Source organism: Lactuca saligna, chromosome 7, assembly GCF_052625555.1.
Source record: "Lactuca saligna cultivar CGN05327 chromosome 7, ASM5262555v1, whole genome shotgun sequence".
In the NCBI taxonomy this organism is placed as follows: domain Eukaryota; kingdom Viridiplantae; phylum Streptophyta; class Magnoliopsida; order Asterales; family Asteraceae; genus Lactuca; species Lactuca saligna.
In genome coordinates this window covers 179,537,631-179,559,330 of record NC_136423.1, presented here as the reverse complement: position 1 = coordinate 179,559,330, position 21,700 = coordinate 179,537,631, and the positions used below count along the sequence as shown (strand labels likewise).

At 41.8% G+C, this 21,700-nt stretch overlaps 2 protein-coding genes and 1 long non-coding RNA gene across 8 annotated transcripts; 1 reads left to right on the top strand and 2 right to left on the bottom strand.

The window, feature by feature from the left end:
* Window positions 1-1,908: 1,908 nt before the first annotated feature.
* LOC145005180 (uncharacterized) lies at window positions 1,909-15,814 on the top strand. Of its 6 annotated transcripts, XM_078964232.1 has the most exons (11): window positions 1,909-2,481; window positions 3,080-3,164; window positions 3,294-3,368; window positions 3,448-3,484; window positions 11,389-11,473; window positions 11,603-11,677; window positions 11,757-11,793; window positions 14,382-14,980; window positions 15,078-15,128; window positions 15,250-15,355; window positions 15,477-15,814. In XM_078964232.1, exons 1-5 carry the CDS (start codon window positions 2,463-2,465, stop codon window positions 11,416-11,418), a joined length of 246 nt encoding a protein of 81 aa, XP_078820358.1. In that variant the 5' UTR covers window positions 1,909-2,462; the 3' UTR covers window positions 11,419-11,473; window positions 11,603-11,677; window positions 11,757-11,793; window positions 14,382-14,980; window positions 15,078-15,128; window positions 15,250-15,355; window positions 15,477-15,814. The 6 variants fall into 6 exon arrangements, 5 of the variants coding, with proteins under 5 accessions (XP_078820358.1, XP_078820359.1, XP_078820357.1 ...); XM_078964233.1 differs by having other exon boundaries at window positions 14,382-14,502; window positions 14,603-15,355; XM_078964231.1 differs by having other exon boundaries at window positions 14,382-15,128.
* LOC145005182 (uncharacterized) lies at window positions 3,006-5,532 on the bottom strand. The gene is made up of 3 exons (XR_013662518.1): window positions 5,198-5,532; window positions 4,374-4,439; window positions 3,006-3,776 (listed from the first exon to the last, which is right to left on the bottom strand). It is a non-coding gene; the product is annotated as an uncharacterized LOC145005182 (long non-coding RNA).
* Window positions 15,815-15,971: 157 nt separating the features above from the next.
* LOC145005179 (UDP-glycosyltransferase 89A2-like) lies at window positions 15,972-18,307 on the bottom strand. Its single transcript, XM_078964229.1, has 3 exons — window positions 18,139-18,307; window positions 17,486-17,571; window positions 15,972-17,405 (listed from the first exon to the last, which is right to left on the bottom strand). The coding sequence occupies exons 2-3, from the start codon at window positions 17,565-17,567 to the stop codon at window positions 16,018-16,020; spliced, it is 1,470 nt and encodes a 489-aa protein (XP_078820355.1). The 5' UTR covers window positions 17,568-17,571; window positions 18,139-18,307; the 3' UTR covers window positions 15,972-16,017.
* Between the last annotated feature and the right edge of the window lie 3,393 nt (window positions 18,308-21,700).

The window sequence follows — 21,700 nt, the reverse complement described above, 5'->3', positions numbered from 1 at the left end:
AAACATAAAACTTCAATAGTTACGTAACGATATTAAATTAAATATTACCTAATCATTTATTTATGTAACGTACTTCTAGTTTTTTACAATTCTATGCAATGAAATAAGTTTCTTTTTGTAATATATACAATTATGTTTTAATTAATTACCTTTTTTCTATCATTATGGTAAAATCAAATCATACAAAATGTGGTAGCGACTGAAATATGGATGCACACATTGGTTAGAATTCTATTTTATTATACAAATTCATAGAATATTATTTTAATATAAATTAATGTAACATATATCTTTGTTAGAGAAACCAACTACCTAATTTTATATAGAGATGTCAACGCGGGTAAATGAGACGTTTATTGCATCCCCAACCCCCACCCCCGAAATTTCTCCATTCCCTCAACCCGCCCCCGCCCCCGAAAGTTCGAGTCTCCCCACCTCCAACCCCGCTCGCACCCCTGAATTCATGGACTACTTCCCCGCCCCCGCCCTCGTGTCCCGTCCTGACTGATTTTTAGATATTTTTATTGGGCTAAAAGAAATTATTTTTTTGAGCTTAAAGAAACTATTTTTTTGGGTTAAAGATAGTTATTTATAACACAATTTTACATGTTCAGAACAAAAATGTTATCACATCTTAAAAACGTTATACTCACAACTTACAAACATGGTTTTTTTTAGTTACTTTTGGAAACTCAAAATCATTATATATAATGATAGGCATAGTTATCTGCATGCTATGTAGTGCGATAGCGATGAAATAGCGAACGCAATTTCATATTTAGCCATAGGCATAAAAATTAAAAATATTTGTAGTTATTATAAATTTATAATCAATAAATAAGAAAACAAACCATTAAAGTAGATAAAAACATTCAAAACTTCAACCCTTATCGCTTTTATTTTGTTTTATTTCTTAAAAAGGAGAAAAAAAATGAAAAAAAACCCTAATGTTGCTATATACCTCGCTATTTGTTACTAAGCACTCAATAGCGACCATATATCTATACGCTACACTATTCGCTATAATGACCACTATGGTCGCTATTGACAACTATGCCCATAAGGGGTTCGGGATATGAATTGACTGCCTACCCCGTCCCCGCCGCCACCACGTCCTCGGTTTTTTTTTTACAAATATCCCCCAAATAATATCGGGGCCCCACGTGTTTGGGTTCCCACGAGACTTTTTGACAACTCTAATTTTATATTTATTCTCATTGTCTATATTTATAGCTTGTCTTTTTTGCTTAAATTTACTAAATTAGCTCCGAAACCATAAAACTAGAATGGACAATGATTTTGTATAACCACAAGAATTTGACATGGTGGTTATCATTTAGAATTTGAACACCCCAAAATTGAATAAGTCTTCTTTTATCATTTAGAATTTTGACACCCAAAAATCGAATAAGTTTTATTTCGATTACGACATGTTGTAAACACCAACTTCAGATATGATATAAACAAGAATCATGTTAAAAACACATCCATACTTTTGTATTTCTAATACAAAAAATGAAATCAAAGTTATTTATTTATAATGTATTTAGATTTTTATAATTGTATCACTTATTATGTCTTTGATTTAATTAATTTGCTTAATATATATAGATTTTATTATTTAAAATATTATTATAAATTAACCTCTTGAAGCGACCGAATAATTATATAATTATATTAAAAATATGTTCCCAATTGATCATTTCCTTAATCTTATTGGACCACTTTTTTATATTTTATTTTATTTTATATTTTTTTTATTTCTTTTCCGTTGATTGGCTGCTTTTTTTTTTCTTTTTGATAATTATACTGCATAGTGGATTACACGTCATGGCCAAGTGTTATCTCCTCAAACGATCCACCGCCCGTACACACTTTCATCGATGTTCCCCACCGCTTCCCATTCTATAACCTCTCCTTCATTTTGCTTCCCGCTTCCGTCTCTAACACCAGACACAAATCCAGTTTCTTCCTCACTTATCTCCGCCGGTTCACCTTCAATCAGAAACAATCATCACCTTCCAACGCCATCGCTCATCGATTGTCCGCTTCAACAGACCACAATGGATTTCTCAGCTTTAGTTCGAGAGGGGCAGCTCTTGGTCGTGTGACAACGTTGGTTGTCGGTGGTACTGGCTGGAGGTGTTGTGGTCTTCAGATGGTTTTCTTCTTATTCTTCTTTCTTTCTCTCTCTACTCTGATTCTGTAAAATTGGTTTGATTCTTCAAAAGAATCAAGATTCCTATTCGGTTTTGTAAGCCCTACACCCAGAAAAAGTCCCCGTTCCCCGATTACTGTTTTCTCAAAATTAGGGCTTTCATTATCAACACCATCACCATCATCACCATTGATTTTTGTCCCGATTCTTCGAAATTCGTTTTCTAAAGAATTTATTCAAGATACGTCGGGCTGCGTCGAAGAAAGGCCCAACTAATTAAACAACATCATCTAATTCTTCTGCCATGGATCTATTCCGCTCTGGTATGCAATCAATTTTTTGTTTCTCGATTTCAATTTCACTATAAGTAGGTTAGTTTTTGCTTTAGTTTGATGATTTCGTTCGATTTGAAGTAAAATCAAGGCCCATGGATTACTGTTTTTTCAACTTTTAGCCGGTAGCTGACTTCAGAGGCAAATTACGACCATAATTCTATACATGTTATCAAGTTGGTCCATAGCCGTATAAATTAATCTTAATCGATCTATGTTCTCGGATTATTAACTTTCAATTTACTCTAAAGACGGTGATGAATAGATACACAAAAACAACTTTCACCGATCATGTTAAGTTCTCACAAGAGAGTTACAAAATTCCCTTTTGATTGTCCCGAATTCCATGTGCTGTTCTTGAACCAGTAACTCCGTGTTCAATCGTTCATATGTGGATTCTGACATGATAAATAACAACACTCAATCACTCATGAAATATAAAGCCGTTCATCTATTGAGATTTTGATCAAAGTCATCTGATTTAAGCTAAATCTATTGCTAAAACTGCAAGTTTATCACAATATACATACTACTAATCAGATTCAGATAACTGCCTACTTTCACTTGTAGAGTTAACCTTTCGCTTCAGCTTCAGGTAAAGCTGCATCCAAGGAACTAGAGCGTATTGATCAGCTATACTATTCATATGCAAATGAGTCTTCTGGTATGATTGAGTAAGTGCTATCTATCTATTTCTTTTGGTGATTGAATTTGTTGCAGTAGATTACTAGATTCTGCATCAAGTCTTAGTTTCTTCTTCTTCTTCATCTTCATCTCTAATACATTCATGTTTATATAAACAGCCCAGAAGGAATAGAATATCTTTGTTCTGACTTAAAAGTTGAACACACAGATGTCTGCATATTGATGCTTGCTTGGTAAGTTCCCATTGCATCCATTACTTCATTTTATCACATCTTTTATCACTTCCATTATTGATTTCTCTATAATTTCCAGGAAAATGCAAGATGAAAAGCAGGGATACTTCACCCTGGTAATAAAAAAACCAACCTTTTTAACCTAATTAGTAACATGATGAATAAAAATGAAACGACCCAAAAACATGACCCAAAAATTTTCGTTTTTCAATATAATCAAACCCATAATATAAGTATCATAACATAAAACATAGGCGATGTATCCCCAAAACATAATAAAATATTGTGCGGAAAACTGTATCATACAACATCAATCCAAAACATCAAAAGACATCCCCAGGATAAAAGCTATGCTGTGGTGTGTGCGATGCTGTCACCCCGAGCTCTTCCCTTTGCTTGCGGAAGTACCTGAAACCAAACTGAAACTGTAAGCACGAAGCTTAGTGAGCTCCCCCAAACTACCACATACCATACAATAACACATAAACACATATTGGGCCTTGCCCACTGCATCGGGCCGAAGCCCGGAACTGCATCGGACCGAAGTCCGGAACTGTCTGGGACCTTGTCCCCTGCATCGGACCGAAGTGCGGAACTAACTGCATCGGACCGAAGTCCGGAACTGACTGGGACCTTGTCCCCTGCATCGGACCGAAGTTCGGAACTGACTGCATCGGACCGAAGTCCGAAACTGACTGGGACCTTGTCCCCTGCATCGGACCGAAGTCCGGAACTAACTGCATCGGACCGAAGTCCGGAACCGACTGACTGAACATGGCATAGCATAACACATCAACTAGCATAACACATATACGACATGCTACATCGGGCCGTGGCCCGGAACACATAATACTTAACACATAAAACATTGCACACAAATCCTGTTCGAACCACAAAGGCATCGAACATACTAACTACTGCATCGGACCTAAGTCCGGAAACTACTGCTAACTGAACGGGCCGGCATTGTGGCTTTAGACCCGTTCCTACTGGAAGGAAACTCACCTCGTAAGCTGGCTGCTGAGTGTGTGGCTCGGAAAGCTAACGGCGGCTGCTCCTGAATCTCCTCGGCTACAAGTCCATAAACACACTCAATCAAATACTAAACACTGCGCTTGGGGTAAAATGACTCTTTTACCCTCGGTCAAAGTCAACTCTCCTTTGGGCTGACTCGCCGAGTTGGGCCACCCAACTCGCCGAGTCCTACTCTCACTTTTCACTTTTACTCACTGCTACTCGTCGAGTCTGGCATCGACTCGACGAGTACCCTCTTGATCCAAGAACTCAGACAATCTTCATCCGACTCGCCGAGTCGTATGAACAGACTCGACGAGTCCCTCCATCACTGAGTTCACCCTCAACTCGCTGAGTCCACTCTCTAACTCACCTCGTACACTCGACACTGATAAAACTGAAGAACTCGGGACTCGCGACCCAACTCGTCGAGTCGTTCTTCCGACTCGCCGAGTTGCCGCCATGCAACTGATTTTTACTCGATTTTGTTTGAATCCAATGCATACAATTGATAGATCTGAGTCCAATAAGCTGATTTACCACGTAAAGTTTCCAACTTTACGTGCACAACCTCATGAATAAGGGAAATAAGGCTAAAAGGTGCATAAAAAGGGTAGATCTATGGTTATCATGCAATATAACTCCAAAAAGACAGTAGATCTGGGCTCTACAACACCCCAACATTCAGATCCATAGCTATTTCGACTTAATAAGACGTTCATGCAAGTGTAAGGCTTGGAACAAGCATCAACTAGCTCTTAGGAGAGCTCTAATGGAAGTTTAAAGCATATAACAAGATGGAACTCCGAAAATACCTCAATTAGCTCTGATTTGGCCTTGGATCTTTGCACTACAACACTTCTCCTTGCTTCTTCCTTCTTCTCCTTCTTCACACCTTCACAAAATGGCACCAAAACACATATAAGCTCTTCAAGGGAGGTTTAGGGTTCTAACACTGCGTTCTCAGGGTGAGGGAGGCGAGGATGGGGGCTATAAGGTGGTATAAATAGTGGGCAACCCGGGGATTTTAGGGTTTCACCCAGACAGATGGACTCGCCGAGTCAGGGATATGGACTCGCCGAGTCCCCGGCTCACGCGTGCCCTCAGGCGCGACCCTACTCGGCGAGTCAGGCTAGAACTCGCCGAGTCCCTCTTGAAAAACTCACTATAATTACCAATAAATCAACATACCGGGAACGGGTCGTTACAATTCTCCCCCACTTGTCTCAGACTTCGTCCTCGAAGTCTGCTACGGCTGGATCTGCAAATAACTCCGGGTAGTGCGCTCTCATTTCCTCTTCAGCCTCCCACGTTCACTCAGACCCCTTCCGGTGCTGCCACTGCACCTTTACTAGCTGAATTACCTTGTTCCTCAAGGTCTTGGTCTTCCGTTCCAGAATCGCGACCGGTCTCTCGATATAATTCAGGCCGCTATCAACCTGGATATCCTCTAAGGGAACGACTGCCGTCTCATCCACCAAACACTTCCTTAACTGCGACACGTGGAAGGTGTTGTGTATCTGACTAAGCTCCTCAGGGAGATCTAACCGATAAGCAACCCGACCCACCCGGGCCAAAACCCTGAAAGGACCAATAAATCTGGGGCCCAATTTGCCCCTCTTCCGGAACCTAATGACACCTTTCCAAGGTGAGACTTTCAGAAGAACCATGTCGCCCACCTGGAACTCCAAGTCCGAACGCCTCCTGTCGGCGTAGCTCTTCTGCCGACTCTGCGCAGTCTGCAGCCTACTACGGACCTGCTGGATCAACTCAGTCGTCTTGAGCACCACTTCGGTGCTCCCGATGACTCGCTGACCGACCTCGCCCCAACAAATCGGGGTCCTGCACTTCCTGCCATATAACATCTCAAAAGGAGGTCGATCAATGCTCGCATGATAACTGTTGTTATACGAGAATTCCGCTAACGGAAGATACGTATCCCAACTGCCCCCAAAATCTAAAACACATGCCCTAAGCATGTCCTCGAGAGTCTGAATCGTCCTCTCGCTCTGCCCGTCAGTCTGAGGATGAAAAGCGGTGCTGAAATGGAGACGAGTACCCATCTCGTCGTGGAACCGCTTCCAGAATCTGGACGTGAAACGAACATCTCGGTCCGACACCACCGATACCGGCACTCCATGACGTGCCACAATCTCTCGCACATAGATATCGGCTAACTTTTCCGCCGATATACTCTCCTGAATCGGAATAAAATGGGCACTCTTCGTCAACCGATCCACTACTACCCATATCGAGTCCACCCCGCGTGCGGTTCTGGGGAGTTTGGTGACAAAATCCATGGTGATATCCTCCCATTTCCACACGGGAATGTCTAACGGCTGCATCTTGCCGTGAGGTCTCTGGTGCTCCGCCTTGACCTTCCGACAGGTCAAACATCTCTCCACATACCAAGCGACATCTCGCTTCATGCAGGGCCACCAATAATCAGGTCGAAGATCTCGATACATCTTCGTCGCTCCTGGGTGGATAGAAAATCGAGACTTATGAGCCTCGTCCATCAATACTTGCCGTACCCCACCCCAATACGGTACCCACACCCTACCATGAAGCGTCAACAAACCCCGACTGTCGTAATCAAACGAAGCTACTCGGCCCACTATCCTCTCGCACTTCTGCCTCTCCTCCTTGAGGCCCTCCATCTGAGCCTCCTTGGTCCGCTCCAACAACGAAGTGATCACTGTCATCCTCATACACAGATCTCTGATAGGGGTCGTCGACACCTTGCGGCTCAGGGCGTCGGCCACCACATTGGCCTTCCCTGGATGATAAAGGATCTCACAGTCATAGTCCTTCAGCACGTCTAACCATCTCCTCTGTCTCATGTTCAAACTCGGCTGATCCATAAGATATCGCAAACTCTTGTGATCCGTGTAAATAGTACAGCGGACCCCATAAAGGTAATGTCTCCAAATCTTGAGGGCAAACACAACTGCCCCCAGCTCCAAATCGTGGGTAGGATAATTAGCCTCGTGAGGCTTCAACTGTCTCGAGGCATAAGCTACTACATGGCCTCGCTGCATCAATACTGCTCCCATACCTGTGATCGATGCATCACAATAGACTACAAAATCCTCTACTCCTTCTGGCAAGGTAAGGATCGGAGCCTCGCACAATCTCTGCCTGAGAGTCTCGAACGCCGCCTGCTGCTCAGGCCCCCAACGAAAAACCACCGACTTCTTGGTTAGCCGGGTGAGCGGCACTGCTATCTTGGAGAAGTCCTGAATAAATCTCCGATAATACCCTACCAGCCCCAGGAAGCTCCGAATCTCAGATGGTGACCTCGGGACCTCCCACTGCATCACGACCTCAATCTTGGCCGGATCTACCAAAATACCCTTCTGGTTGACGAGATGACCAAGAAACTGCACCTCGCGCAACCAGAACTCACACTTGGAGAACTTTGCGAAAAGTCTCTCCCTCCTCAAAGTCTCTAACACCTCCCGCAGGTGCTCCTCGTGCTGCCCCTGCGTCTTGGAATACACCAAGATGTCATCTATAAACACAATCACCGACCGATCCAGCATCGGTCTGCACACGCGGTTCATGAGATCTATGAACGCGGCTGGGGCATTGGTGAGCCCAAATGGCATCACCACGAACTCATAATGACCATACCGGGTCCTGAAAGCAGTCTTCTGTACATCCTCATCTCTAACCCTCATCTGATGATAACCGGAGCGTAGATCGATCTTGGAGAACCAAGACGCTCCCTGAAGCTGATCAAACAAGTCGTCTATCCTCGGAAGTGGGTAACGGTTCTTCACTGTTACTTTGTTCAACTCCCGATAATCAATGCACATACGATGCGACCCATCCTTCTTCCTCACAAATAAGATCGGCGCTCCCCAAGGCGAACTGCTCGGCCGAATGAAACCCTTGTCTAACAGCTCCTGAAGCTGTGTAGACAACTCCTGCATCTCAGGGGGAGCAAGTCGATACAGTGCTTTGGCTATCGGAGCCGCACCAGGAACTAGGTCGATCCTGAACTCAACCTGCCTCTCTGGAGGTATCCCCGGCAAATCCTCGGGAAACACATCCGGGTAGTCACGAACAATAGGAACATCATCAATCGTCGTCTTGCCCTTCTCCCGGGCATCCAAGACGTAAGCTACAAAACTGACGCAACCCTGCTGAACATAGCGCCTCGCCCTTGCGGCGGAACAAAAGATCGGTCCTCGCTGGGGCCTCTCGCCCTGAATCACTATCTCTCCCCCACTGGGAGTGCGAACCCTCACTAGCTGAAGCTCACAATCAATCACCGCCCCATTGGGGCTCAGCCAATCCATGCCCACAATAACTTTATTCCCACGCAGGGGAATAGGAACCAGGTCCACTAAAAACTGCTCATCAAATATCTGAAGGGAACACCCTCTATGTACTCTGCCAACCCTCACGGTCCTATCATCTGCTATCTCAACCTCTAATGGACAATCCAGCTCCCCTGGAGCTCTGCTAAATCTCTTGCTAAGCGCAAGCGATACAAATGATCGGGTAGCCCCCGAATCGAACAATACCAAAGCAGGGATGCCGTTCACCGAGAACGACCCTAAATAAAACATATCATCAAGTAATATTCAAACGATATTATAACAATTAAGAGATGGAGGAAAGATACATACCCGTCACCACATCAGGAGTCGCTCGCGCCTCCTCTGCTGTCATCTGAAATGCCCTGCTCTTCGCCACTGGCGCATCAGATCGGCCCTGCCGACCATCCGTAATCCTCAAGGTGGCAGGGGCAGGTGCAACCACCTTCCCTGCTGCAGCTAAACTGGGACACTGGGACCTTTTATGTCCCCTTTGATTGCACTGAAAGCAAATCAGATCTGATGCTGTAACCGTAGTAGCAGGGGTCGTACAATCCCTACTCAAATGCCCAGTCCGACCGCACTTGTAGCAGCCGAAACTCCCTGCCTTGCACGCCCCCTCGTGCAATCTCCCACACTTGCCACACCGACCGTGGCTCTGCTGACTCCTAGGCCTGTGATCTGAAACCTTGGGCTTTTTGCCCACACTGCCTGAACCCGAAACCGCCTCCGGTTTCCTCTTCTTCTCCATCTCGAGATCAATCTCCCTCTCTCTAGCTCTGGCAATCATGTTGTCCAGCGTTTTACAACTGGACCGGCTCACAAACATGCGGATGTCACTCCGCAACATCTCATGATAACGGGCCTTCTTCATCTCCTCATCGGCTGCATACTGAGGAACAAGAAGGGCCCTCTCGCTGAACTTGGCGGTGATCTCCGCCACTGTCTCTGTAGTCTGGGTAAGGTCCTGAAACTCCCTAGCTAACTGCTGCACCTCAATGACCGGTGCAAACTCCGCCCTGAACCTGGTAGAGAAGTCAGCCCAGGTCATGGCATCCAATGCCGCATCATCCCCGATGGCATGTCCGACCTCCTCCCACCAATCCCGTGCCCTGTCCTTCAGAAGACAGGACGCCAATCTGACCTTGTCCCCCTCGGGACACCTGCTAGTGCGGAAAGCGTTGGCCACATCCACCAACCATCTGGTACTCGCTATGGGGTCCCGCGCCCCATGATAGTCTGGAGCCCCGCATGCCCTGAACTCCCTGAACGTAAGTGTGCGCGACCCCATCACGGCTGCCATCTCAGCGCGGAAAGTACTCAATCTCTCATCCATCAGCTCTAAAATACCCTCCTTGATCGAACCGAAGATCACAGGAGTCTGCTCTAGTATGATGCGGGTAACCTCAGAAGAGAGGAACTCCCTAGTCTGCTCATCCATCTGCCCGGCCTCCGGGCCTGATCCCGATCCTGATCCCCCTCCGGCATCTGAACTGCCGGCTGCTGGCCTCGGATGCAAAACTACCATTCTGAAACATATCATAACAACATCAGAACATTGAAATATCTCAAGGGATCATGATACCACTACTAGCTTCCTGGTCTTGTCTTGGCCTTCCTTGATTCGAGTACGGATCCTCTGCTTTCAGTAGTATGGGCCCCTACTACCTTCCACATCTATCCGTACTTTCCTCAAGAACTGCCTTGACTCCACCAAGTCACTTCTACTACTGCCATTCTCTGCTACTCTCATCCTAGGCTTGCCCTAGAGAAACCTCAAGCTCAACACGACTGGTCCTCAGCTGCTGTAGGTCTCCTCATAATGCCAGCTAGCCACCACCTAAACACCATCACATGTGATGAGGATCAGATAATCCTTCAAGTAAAAGATCCGTCCCTACAACGGTTGGACTCAAACAAGAGCTGCGCAATAGGGCCAGTTCCAGCACTCTTCTGCCATGATTCTTCGAAATTCGTTTTCTAAAGAATTTATTCAAGATACGTCGGGCTGCGTCGAAGAAAGGCCCAACTAATTAAACAACATCATCTAATTCTTCTGCCATGGATCTATTCCGCTCTGGTATGCAATCAATTTTTTGTTTCTCGATTTCAATTTCACTATAAGTAGGTTAGTTTTTGCTTTAGTTTGATGATTTCGTTCGATTTGAAGTAAAATCAAGGCCCATGGATTACTGTTTTTTCAACTTTTAGCCGGTAGCTGACTTCAGAGGCAAATTACGACCATAATTCTATACATGTTATCAAGTTGGTCCATAGCCGTATAAATTAATCTTAATCGAGCTATGTTCTCGGATTATTAACTTTCAATTTACTCTAAAGACGGTGATGAATAGATACACAAAAACAACTTTCACCGATCATGTTAAGTTCTCACAAGAGAGTTACAAAATTCCCTTTTGATTGTCCCGAATTCCATGTGTTGTTCTTGAACCAGTAACTCCGTGTTCAATCGTTCATATGTGGATTCTGACATGATAAATAACAACACTCAATCACTCATGAAATATAAAGTCGTTCATCTGTTGAGATTTTGATCAAAGTCATCTGATTTAAGCTAAATCTATTGCTAAAACTGCAAGTTTATCACAATATACATACTACTAATCAGATTCAGATAACTGCCTACTTTCACTTGTAGAATTAACCTTTCGCTTCAGCTTCAGGTAAAGCTGCATCCAAGGAACTAGAGCGTATTGATCAGCTATACTATTCATATGCAAATGAGTCTTCTGGTATGATTGAGTAAGTGCTATCTATCTATTTCTTTTGGTGATTGAATTTGTTGCAGTAGATTACTAGATTCTGCATCAAGTCTTAGTTTCTTCTTCTTCTTCATCTTCATCTCTAATACATTCATGTTTATATAAACAGCCCAGAAGGAATAGAATATCTTTGTTCTGACTTAAAAGTTGAACACACAGATGTCTGCATATTGATGCTTGCTTGGTAAGTTCCCATTGCATCCATTACTTCATTTTATCACATCTTTTATCACTTCCATTATTGATTTCTCTATAATTTCCAGGAAAATGCAAGATGAAAAGCAGGGATACTTCACCCTGGTAATAAAAAAACCAACCTTTTTAACCTAATTAGTAACATGATGAATAAAAATGAAACGACCCAAAAACATGACCCAAAAATTTTCGTTTTTCAATATAATCAAACCCATAATATAAGTATCATAACATAAAACACAGGCGATGTATCCCCAAAACATAATAAAATATTGTGCGGAAAACTGTATCATACAACATCAATCCAAAACATCAAAAGACATCCCCAGGATAAAAGCTATGCTGTGGTGTGTGCGATGCTGTCACCCCGAGCTCTTCCCTTTGCTTGCGGAAGTACCTGAAACCAAACTGAAACTGTAAGCACGAAGCTTAGTGAGCTCCCCCAAACTACCACATACCATACAATAACACATAAACACATATTGGGCCTTGCCCACTGCATCGGGCCGAAGCCCGGAACTGCATCGGACCGAAGTCCGGAACTGTCTGGGACCTTGTCCCCTGCATCGGACCGAAGTGCGGAACTAACTGCATCGGACCGAAGTCCGGAACTGACTGGGACCTTGTCCCCTGCATCGGACCGAAGTCCGGAACTGACTGCATCGGACCGAAGTCCGGAACTGACTGGGACCTTCTCCCCTGCATCGGACCGAAGTCCGGAACTAACTGCATCGGACCGAAGTCCGGAACCGACTGACTGAACATGGCATAGCATAACACATCAACTAGCATAACACATATACGACATGCTACATCGGGCCGTGGCCCGGAACACATAATACTTAACACATAAAACATTGCACACAAATCCTGTTCGAACCACAAAGGCATCGAACATACTAACTACTGCATCGGACCTAAGTCCGGAAACTACTGCTAACTGAACGGGCCGGCATTGTGGCCTTAGACCCGTTCCTACTGGAAGGAAACTCACCTCGTAAGCTGGCTGCTGAGTGTGTGGCTCGGAAAGCTAACGGCGGCTGCTCCTGAATCTCCTCGGCTACAAGTCCATAAACACACTCAATCAAATACTAAACACTGCGCTTGGGGTAAAATGACTCTTTTACCCTCGGTCAAAGTCAACTCTCCTTTGGGCTGACTCGCCGAGTTGGGCCACCCAACTCGCCGAGTCCTACTCTCACTTTTCACTTTTACTCACTGCTACTCGTCGAGTCTGGCATCGACTCGACGAGTACCCTCTTGATCCAAGAACTCAGACAATCTTCATCCGACTCGCCGAGTCGTATGAACAGACTCGACGAGTCCCTCCATCACTGAGTTCACCCTCAACTCGTTGAGTCCACTCTCTAACTCACCTCGTACACTCGACACTGATAAAACTGAAGAACTCGGGACTCGCGACCCAACTCGTCGAGTCGTTCTTCCGACTCGCCGAGTTGCCGCCATGCAACTGATTTTTACTCGATTTTGTTTGAATCCAATGCATACAATTGATAGATCTGAGTCCAATAAGCTGATTTACCACGTAAAGTTTCCAACTTTACGTGCACAACCTCATGAATAAGGGAAATAAGGCTAAAAGGTGCATAAAATGGGTAGATCTATGGTTATCATGCAATATAACTCCAAAAAGACAGTAGATCTGGGCTCTACAACACCCCAACATTCAGATCCATAGCTATTTCGACTTAATAAGACGTTCATGCAAGTGTAAGGCTTGGAACAAGCATCAACTAGCTCTTAGGAGAGCTCTAATGGAAGTTTAAAGCATATAACAAGATGGAACTCCGAAAATACCTCAATTAGCTCTGATTTGGCCTTGGATCTTTGCACTACAACACTTCTCCTTGCTTCTTCCTTCTTCTCCTTCTTCACACCTTCACAAAATGGCACCAAAACACATATAAGCTCTTCAAGGGAGGTTTAGGGTTCTAACACTGCGTTCTCAGGGTGAGGGAGGCGAGGATGGGGGCTATAAGGTGGTATAAATAGTGGGCAACCCGGGGATTTTAGGGTTTCACCCAGACAGATGGACTCGCCGAGTCAGGGATATGGACTCGCCGAGTCCCCGGCTCACGCGTGCCCTCAGGCGCGACCCTACTCGGCGAGTCAGGCTAGAACTCGCCGAGTCCCTCTTGAAAAACTCACTATAATTACCAATAAATCAACATACCGGGAACGGGTCGTTACAAAAAACTTCATAAATTTCTATTCTTTATAGGATGAATGGCAAAAAGGGCTTAAAGCATTACAGAGTAATACCATAGTTAAGTTAAAAAAAGGCACTTCCTGATCTAGACAACGAGATATTTTACTATTTTACCATACTTTTCTCTTTCATTTTCTTTAAGTTTTGTTAAATAAGAAAGAATCAAATTATGTGGGGTTCTATTCTTATGCATTTCGATATTGCCTAACCGGTAAATATGGTCTAACGTTACTTGGAACTTATGCGGGTATCAGATGACTGGCTATGAGTCAGCCAGTCATCTGAGCACCAGTCATCCGATATAATATCTCAGATGACTGACACCAGTCAGTATTTTGTAATACACAAAGTACAATTGCTTACCTTTCAATAGTATTTTTTTCAAGGTGTTTTGTGAAAAAAGAAAAAATCTGCTCTCTCACATCTGTGATATCATTAAAATGTGATGTGGGTTTTTTTTCAGTGATAAAAAGATGGAAGGAGATGAAGGTTTGAGAAGTGTGGAGTGTTAAGAGGCTAATTGATTGTTGAAAGATCATATTCCAAGGCTACTAAAGATGGATCTAAACAAATTGACAAAAAAGGTTTGCGTTTTTCATACTCATTGTATATTTGTAGAATTGATGATTTGTTTTACACACAATATGCTTTTCACTATTTATTGTGTGTGTGTTTGATGTGCAGTTTGGTCTAAATTTGACCATTTTACCCCTTACCTTTGCTTTGGTTTTCTGTTGGTTGACCGGGAATGGGGTTCTTCTATTTGTTGTCATCAACAGAATTTAATGAGTCATTGTTGGCCCATTCTCATTACATATTTACTGATTATGATACATATGTAGCGTATTTAAACCAGAAAAAAGAGGGCAAACACAAATAATGAACATATGAATGAGGTTGAAAATCTTTAAGGGGACTTATCATGCAGTGCATGTAAGCGTTTGTTTATATAAATTCAAAAATGTGCTCTTTTTGTATAAAGTTTCGATTTTTAATATAATTTTTTTTTTTTACTTTTACATGTTTGCTGATTTTGAATATTTTTCTCAGTTGGCTATCCAGGTTTGTTGATCTTTATTTCTTTTCAAGGCTAAATTTAAGAAAAATAACAATGTACTTTTGTAAGTTCATTTAGGAAATATATTTTTTCTTCTTGCAGATTTTACATCCTTTGTTTAACCCTCCTTGATTCTTAGATATATGAAGCAAGGTGCTTATTTATCATGATATCATTTAAAAATACTACAAAATTGGCTTCTATATTTATGTGCAAGGTAAGTTATTTAAACTTTGATATATGGCTAATTGATAGTTGGTTTTAATTTGTTTAGACAATTTGAGGGTCCCCATGCTATTGATAGCCATACTTGCTACAGTTGTTGGAAATCAAATTCAAGGAAGAACACATAAATGCTGCATTGCCAAAGGATGAGCAAGGTGCTTATTTATCATGATATCATTTAAAAATACTACAAAATTGGCTTCTATATTTATGTGCAAGGTAAGTTATTTAAACTTTGATATATGGCTAATTGATAGTTGGTTTTAATTTGTTTAGACAATTTGAGAGTCCCGATGCTATTGATAGCCATACTTGCTACAGTTGTTGGAAATCAAATTCAAGGAAGAACACATAAATGGTGCATTGCCAAAGGATGATCAAAATTTTGGTTTTTCTTTTTACTTTTCGTATCAAAATTTAACAAATTAATTACAAATGTGAGTTATGGTTCTCTTTCTTTAGAATACATTTATGCCTCTTTATTTTGGAAGAAATTTTAAGGATTACTTTATTTAACGTGATTCAAACGATTACTACTGCTTAGACTAAAGTTGAAAGGCAAATAAGCTTAAGGTTCTAAAATTTGAAGCAGCCTATTGTTATACCATCCAACTACCAAGGGGAATCTTTTCTAGTATTTATATATTTAAATGAAAATAATAATAGTTTGTGATTTTGACTTCCAACCTGTAACAATAGTTTGTGATATTGATGTTAGTGCAAATATAATATTTTATTTTTCACTAAGTTTTAAATTAAAAACCCAACCAATAGTTAAAAACTACACGTTGAATTATAAATTTTAATTTGAAATCTCTTACACCGAAATAGCGTCAGCAACATTCATTTTTGGCCCAATGTTACACAACTCACTAATAAACCTATCTAAATCCATAGATGATGTCCCACCATCCTTCACCGCTTGAATAGCTTTGGATTTCAGTTCTTCCGCTTTTATTTTCCTGTCACTTTTCTCCCCACTCATTGACTCGGCAATTATCCGAGCCAACTCGGTTGCGTCAGGTATAGTATCATTTCCTTCACAAACTCGAACAGCTGCACCAAGGTCTTCTACTAACAACTTAGCATTAACATATTGGTCAGCTTCCATAGGCCATGCCAATATCATAACTCCAGCTACAATAGCTTCAAGAACCGAGTTCCACCCACAGTGACTCAGAAACCCACCAACAGCTGGGTGACTCAGTATCGACACCTGTGGTGCCCAACCCTTTATCACTTTTCCTCTACCCGACCCGGTTCCAACCGGGCCACTCTGTTCCGGTTTCACCACCCAAACATAACGAATCCCACTCTCCTCGAGCCCAATTTCCAAAGCCTCCATTTGCTCGGTTGTCAAGAACTTCTGGCTTCCAAAACACACATATACAACACTCCCATCGGGTTTGTCATCGAGCCAACTCAACACATCACACCCGAAACCAATACCAGACTTGGTTGGATCCGAATCCGGAAGCAAAGTAACCGGCCCGACGGCGAAAACCCTCCCATGACCCGTTATCTTTGTGAGATGCTCCATGTATGGAGACTCCAATGCATCAAAGGTATTGACAACGCAACCCCAACTTGATGCATTCATGATAAAACCATCAAGAACAAGCTCCCATTCAGGATCCGATTCCTTGTAGAATCGAGCTATGGATGGAAGATGCTCCCATGGAAAAGTAGGAGAATTCGGGAGATCGTGGAAAGTGACGACTTCCTGAGAACGAGAACGAATCAACGACATATGGTTGCAGATGTAGTCGAGGGTAGAGGTCAAGAAAGCACCGGAGGAAAAGAACCCGATCCTCGGGATGCGTAGCTTGTCGGCGAGGTGGTGTGTCCATCCGAGAAAGAAATCAGAAATGATGGCAACAGGTGGATTAGAGTGGGAGTTGAACCAGTGGATGATTGGGTCTTGGAGTTTTGCGAGTGAGTTGATGATAGGGAGGTTTCCATGGTTTCCGATGTCTCTCACGTTTTCTACACCCTCAGGAAGGGAAGGGTGGGGTGGGAAGGTAAATACGAGGGGTTGGATGTTAGAAAAAGAAGAGAGAAGTGGGTTGAGAATTGGGAGGTTTTTTGGGGTCACCACGATGGTTATGGTTAAACCGTGTTTGGCTAAGCGGTGAGTTAGGTCCAGAAGTGGGAGCATGTGACCTTGTGCTGGAAATGGGAAAACCAATATATGTGCACCTGTGGCTGTCTCTTAACAAATATCAATCCACTTTCTATAACAACAGAAGAAGATACATGAATTATCATTTATCAACAGGACTTACCATTTAGTCTTTTGAATTCAGTAGCTCGGATATCATCGATATAAGATTCATCCAACTTTTGCTTCATCAAGGAAGAAGACATAGATCTGGTCACAAGCACCAATCTTAATTACAAAGTTAAATTGTAATCTTTAAGATTAGTAGCATTTGTATAATTAACAATTTTACTTTCTTCAACTCAATTATATGTTAGCATTTTGTCCCTCTTCCATTATCTAGTGCCACCAACTAAAGTCAAATATAAGGTAATAGCCATTGTAAATTTCTACCCAGTGCTCAATGCCATATTCGTACATACTACTTTTCTCACATGAACTAATTATGAACAAACTTTAGTCCCACCAAGTAGCTATTTACTCTCACCCCAAAATTCTAAGTTTTCTGATTCTTATTCTATTGTATATGAAAGATGAAAGAAGTCGTATACAACTTGTCCATAATTGTAGTGCTATTAAATTAACTAGAAATCAATACCATTAATAGAAATAGGAGCAATTGGTTCAAACTTCACAACAGCAAGGAGAGGATTGAAACTACTTTTAGTGAAGGGAATTTAATCAACAAATACAAGATAGAAATACTAACAGTAGAGGATTCAATCAAGAAACTGTTTCTTGATAAGATTCAGAATACTTTTAGGGAAGATAACTTACAGGAAGTAGATTTAGGGTTTCTCAGCGGGAGGCAGATGACGATGTCGGAGACGAGGGAAAGCTGTGTAACTGCTCTGTGGTACGCTAATAAAAAGTTTTTTTTTTTTTTTTTTTTTCAGAAAATCTATACTTCTGTGATTACAATCTGCACACACGTAATCGATCTTTCGCATCAAGAAGAACCTCGAATCGTGTGATAAAAGAATCGACACATGTCTTTTCTTTCTACCATTATTTATAAAGTTAAATTACTTTTCTACCCTTCATGGTTATTCTTTGAATATTTTGTTTTTTTTTGGTTTTTTTTTGTTTTGTTTTGTTTTAAATTTCTATTCTTATGGCTTGTGCTTTCTCACTTTTTCTAATCTCTTTTTATTTCTATTTTTTCTCTTTTTCTAAGCTCATTTATTTTTATTCTTATTTCTTGTGCTTTCTCTCTTTCTCTAAGCTCTAGCTCTCTAACCTCTAACGTATTATTAATTTGTTTCTAATGATGATCAAAATGAAATATGTAAAACTTTAGAACTTTTAAAAAGGAAACTTTGCAATTTTTCATAAGAAAATAAATGACACACATTCACTTACTGTTCTAATCTTTCCAATATAAGGTTGAAAGGTGAAGTGATTAAACAACATGAAACAAAGAGGGGATTATCTATAAAAAGTGAAGCTCGAGATAATGGATTAAGAGTGTAACACCTTGTTGCATATATTTCTTAATTCAAAGTTTGTGGACCGTAATTCTATCAAGAAAAGGCTTTGGGCTTTGAGGAAGTAAATTTTAGACCTTATTGAATGTTAATAATATTGGTTATGAAAGCCCTTGATTGGGTGTTGGAACCAAAAGGGTAAATTTGGAAAAGTGATATCTCGGGCTTTTTGAATGAATCAAGGATTTTAGTTCCATAGGTTTTTAATGAAAAGTAACTAGATGAGATTGTGAGTCTTGTCAATACCTTTCTGTGTATATAAAGCCAAAAACAGAGTTAAAACGAAGAAGTTATGGTTGTTTGAAACTGACCTAAAAGATGGGGGTGGGGGGGGGGGGTGCCCTACGTAAGGCATAAGGTAGCTACATATGACGTATAAGCTAATAGAGGGACACATTTTTAATGAGCTACATAGGGCATAGCTTATGTTATGCAGGGCGTAATTACTGCTAACCAAAACCCTAATTCTAAGGTTTTGAATGCTATTTAAGGATTCTAAACCCTTGTAGCGCTTCTCATAATAAGCCTCCACCATCTTTGACACACAACTCAAAACCCTAATCCTCTTGTGTAACCTCACAAAAATTCATAGTAAAATTTTCATTTTTTTTTATAAATATAGTAGGCCATATAAATGAGTTGTTCCAAAACCGATCAAGGTGAATATATTATTTAAACATCAGAGTAAATATTGAAAATTGCCAATGCGGAAAACTCTAGTGGATGCGGTGCAGTCGCGTCGGACCCTTCCCTTTTGCACCAGAAAAACCTGAAACCATAAACATAAACTGTAAGCACAAAGCTTAATGAGTTTCCTAAAGTACCACATATCATAACATACAAGTGTCACAGGTTACCCTCCACGGTCCTTCCTTGCAATGCTGAGGGCCAAATCCATATCATACATATAAGTGCCATGAACTACCCCCATGGTCTTTCTTTGCAAACCCGATGGCCAAATCCCAATCTTACATACAAGTGCCCATGAGCTACCATATGGTCTTTCCTTGCAATGCCAATGGCCAAATCCTGGTCTTACATACAAGTGTCATGGGCTACCCCATGGTCTTTCCTTGCAATGTTGAGGACCAAATCCTGGTCTTACATATAAGTGCCAGGGGCCAGATCCTGGTCTTTCATATAATTGCTAGGGGCCAGATCTTGGTATTTCATGCAAGTATCACAGAGACACCTAGCATTCAACAAAACAAAGTAATAGTCTGACATTGGTGCCTTCGACCTATGGATCTAATGAGGAGACTCACCTTACAGTGTGAAAGAATAGCTGCACCGATCACTGCTCTAAAAGCTATCTCTATTGGTCACCTCTAGAAGAAAGATTAAGGTGAACAAGGTTTGGATCTACAAGCTCCAATGCAATCAACACATCTCCTATGAGCTCCTTCTTCTCCAAGATTCACAAAGAGCACTCCACAATACTTCAAAACACATTCCTTTTACTCACAAGGCTTAAACAAGGGTTAAGGTTTCAAGGGAGGGTGTTGGAGAGGTGGAGGCTAAGAATGGAATGGGTTTAGGGAGGTTAAGGAGCTTAAATACCTCAAACTAGGATGCTAGGGACATGAACAATCCTTTTTCATTCAAGGACTGGATAAGTATCTCTTATGCTGATGACTATGCAATTAAAGTAAGCCATTGGGTTATGCTTAATGTTTCAACATAACATGAGACTTGATACATACACCAAACATGCTTCCAGGGACAGGGTTAGGTAAAAATGATTAAGTTAATAGCCTTTTTATCAATATTTTTCTCATTTGGACCAGGCTATCTCACTTTGAGAGTTTAGACAATGTTAAAGAATCAACATGAGAGGGTGGCTCAAAGTTCTTAGCAGATGGTCTCGTTGATGAGAAACTTAGAGAGATTTTGTCACATATAACAACATGCTTATAGGGATGATGATGTGTCAAAAGTTGGATACTAGGCTTAGAATTGCCACCGTCAGATTCCTTTACAAGATGGTACAAAAGAATAAACAATATAAGAATACAAACAAAAGAATTAGTCAAACAAGGAAACAATTTAAACAGAGAAAAATGTGCAGCTTTTTCAGAAATGTTGTAACATCCCAAGTCCAGGTATACCTTGTAACTCTTGGTCTTTGAGTACTTGTCCATTTTAGTCCCTTTATGAGAAAAAGGTGGCGAATGAGTACGCGGGGCGTACGCGAGTGTACGCTCAACGTACTCATATGCATGCATTTGATGCGGAAGCCACCTAGTACGCTGAGCATACTAGGCCCAGAGTGAAAACCCTAATTTAGGGTGAGACCCCTATTTAAAGGATATGATGGCCTCATTCTTGGCCACCATTCTCAGACAACAACCCTCCTAAACCCTAGTTTTGTTCTTAGAGCTTGTAAGTGCATTTGAGAGCCTTAAGAGTATTCTTGTGTTTCTTTGGAGTGAAGAAGGAGTCTTGAAGAAGAAGGAGTGGGATTCCAGGCTTTGGATATGAGCTTATCTGAGTGTGGAGCTTCATTTTGAGGTACAAAGCTCAAAGCTTTCTCACTCTTTTGATTTGTGCATCATAGTAGAGTATTTTAGGGTTTTGTCCCAAAAGTTGGAGACTTTATGTGATATTGAGCTCCAAAGACTATGATCAACCCTCTTTGAGTGAATTTAGTGGTGTAGTGTCATAAAAACCCAATATTGGACATTGGAATCAAGCCATGCATAAGATATGGGCTTCTTGAGATAAGAGAGTAAGTGTTTTGTGTGCTTGTGACCATTCCAGCCATGCAAAGGCTTAAAGTCACTGACTTTATGGATCAAGAGGTATTAGGGAGTCCAGATTTGTGATATGAGCCAATGTCGTAACTGATTAAG

Coding starts and splice junctions, on each gene's coding strand:
- LOC145005179 (XM_078964229.1), bottom strand. CDS start 17,567: ATGTCTTCTTCCTTGATGAAGCAAAAGTTGGATGAATCTTATATCGAT. Junction 17,406..17,485: donor TGAATTCAAAAGACTAAATG/GTAAGTCCTGTT, acceptor GTTAAGAGACAG/CCACAGGTGCACATATATTG.
- LOC145005180 (XM_078964233.1), top strand. Junction 3,369..3,447: donor TGCATATTGATGCTTGCTTG/GTAAGTTCCCAT, acceptor TATAATTTCCAG/GAAAATGCAAGATGAAAAGC. Junction 3,485..11,388: donor AGCAGGGATACTTCACCCTG/GTAATAAAAAAA, acceptor CTTTCGCTTCAG/CTTCAGGTAAAGCTGCATCC.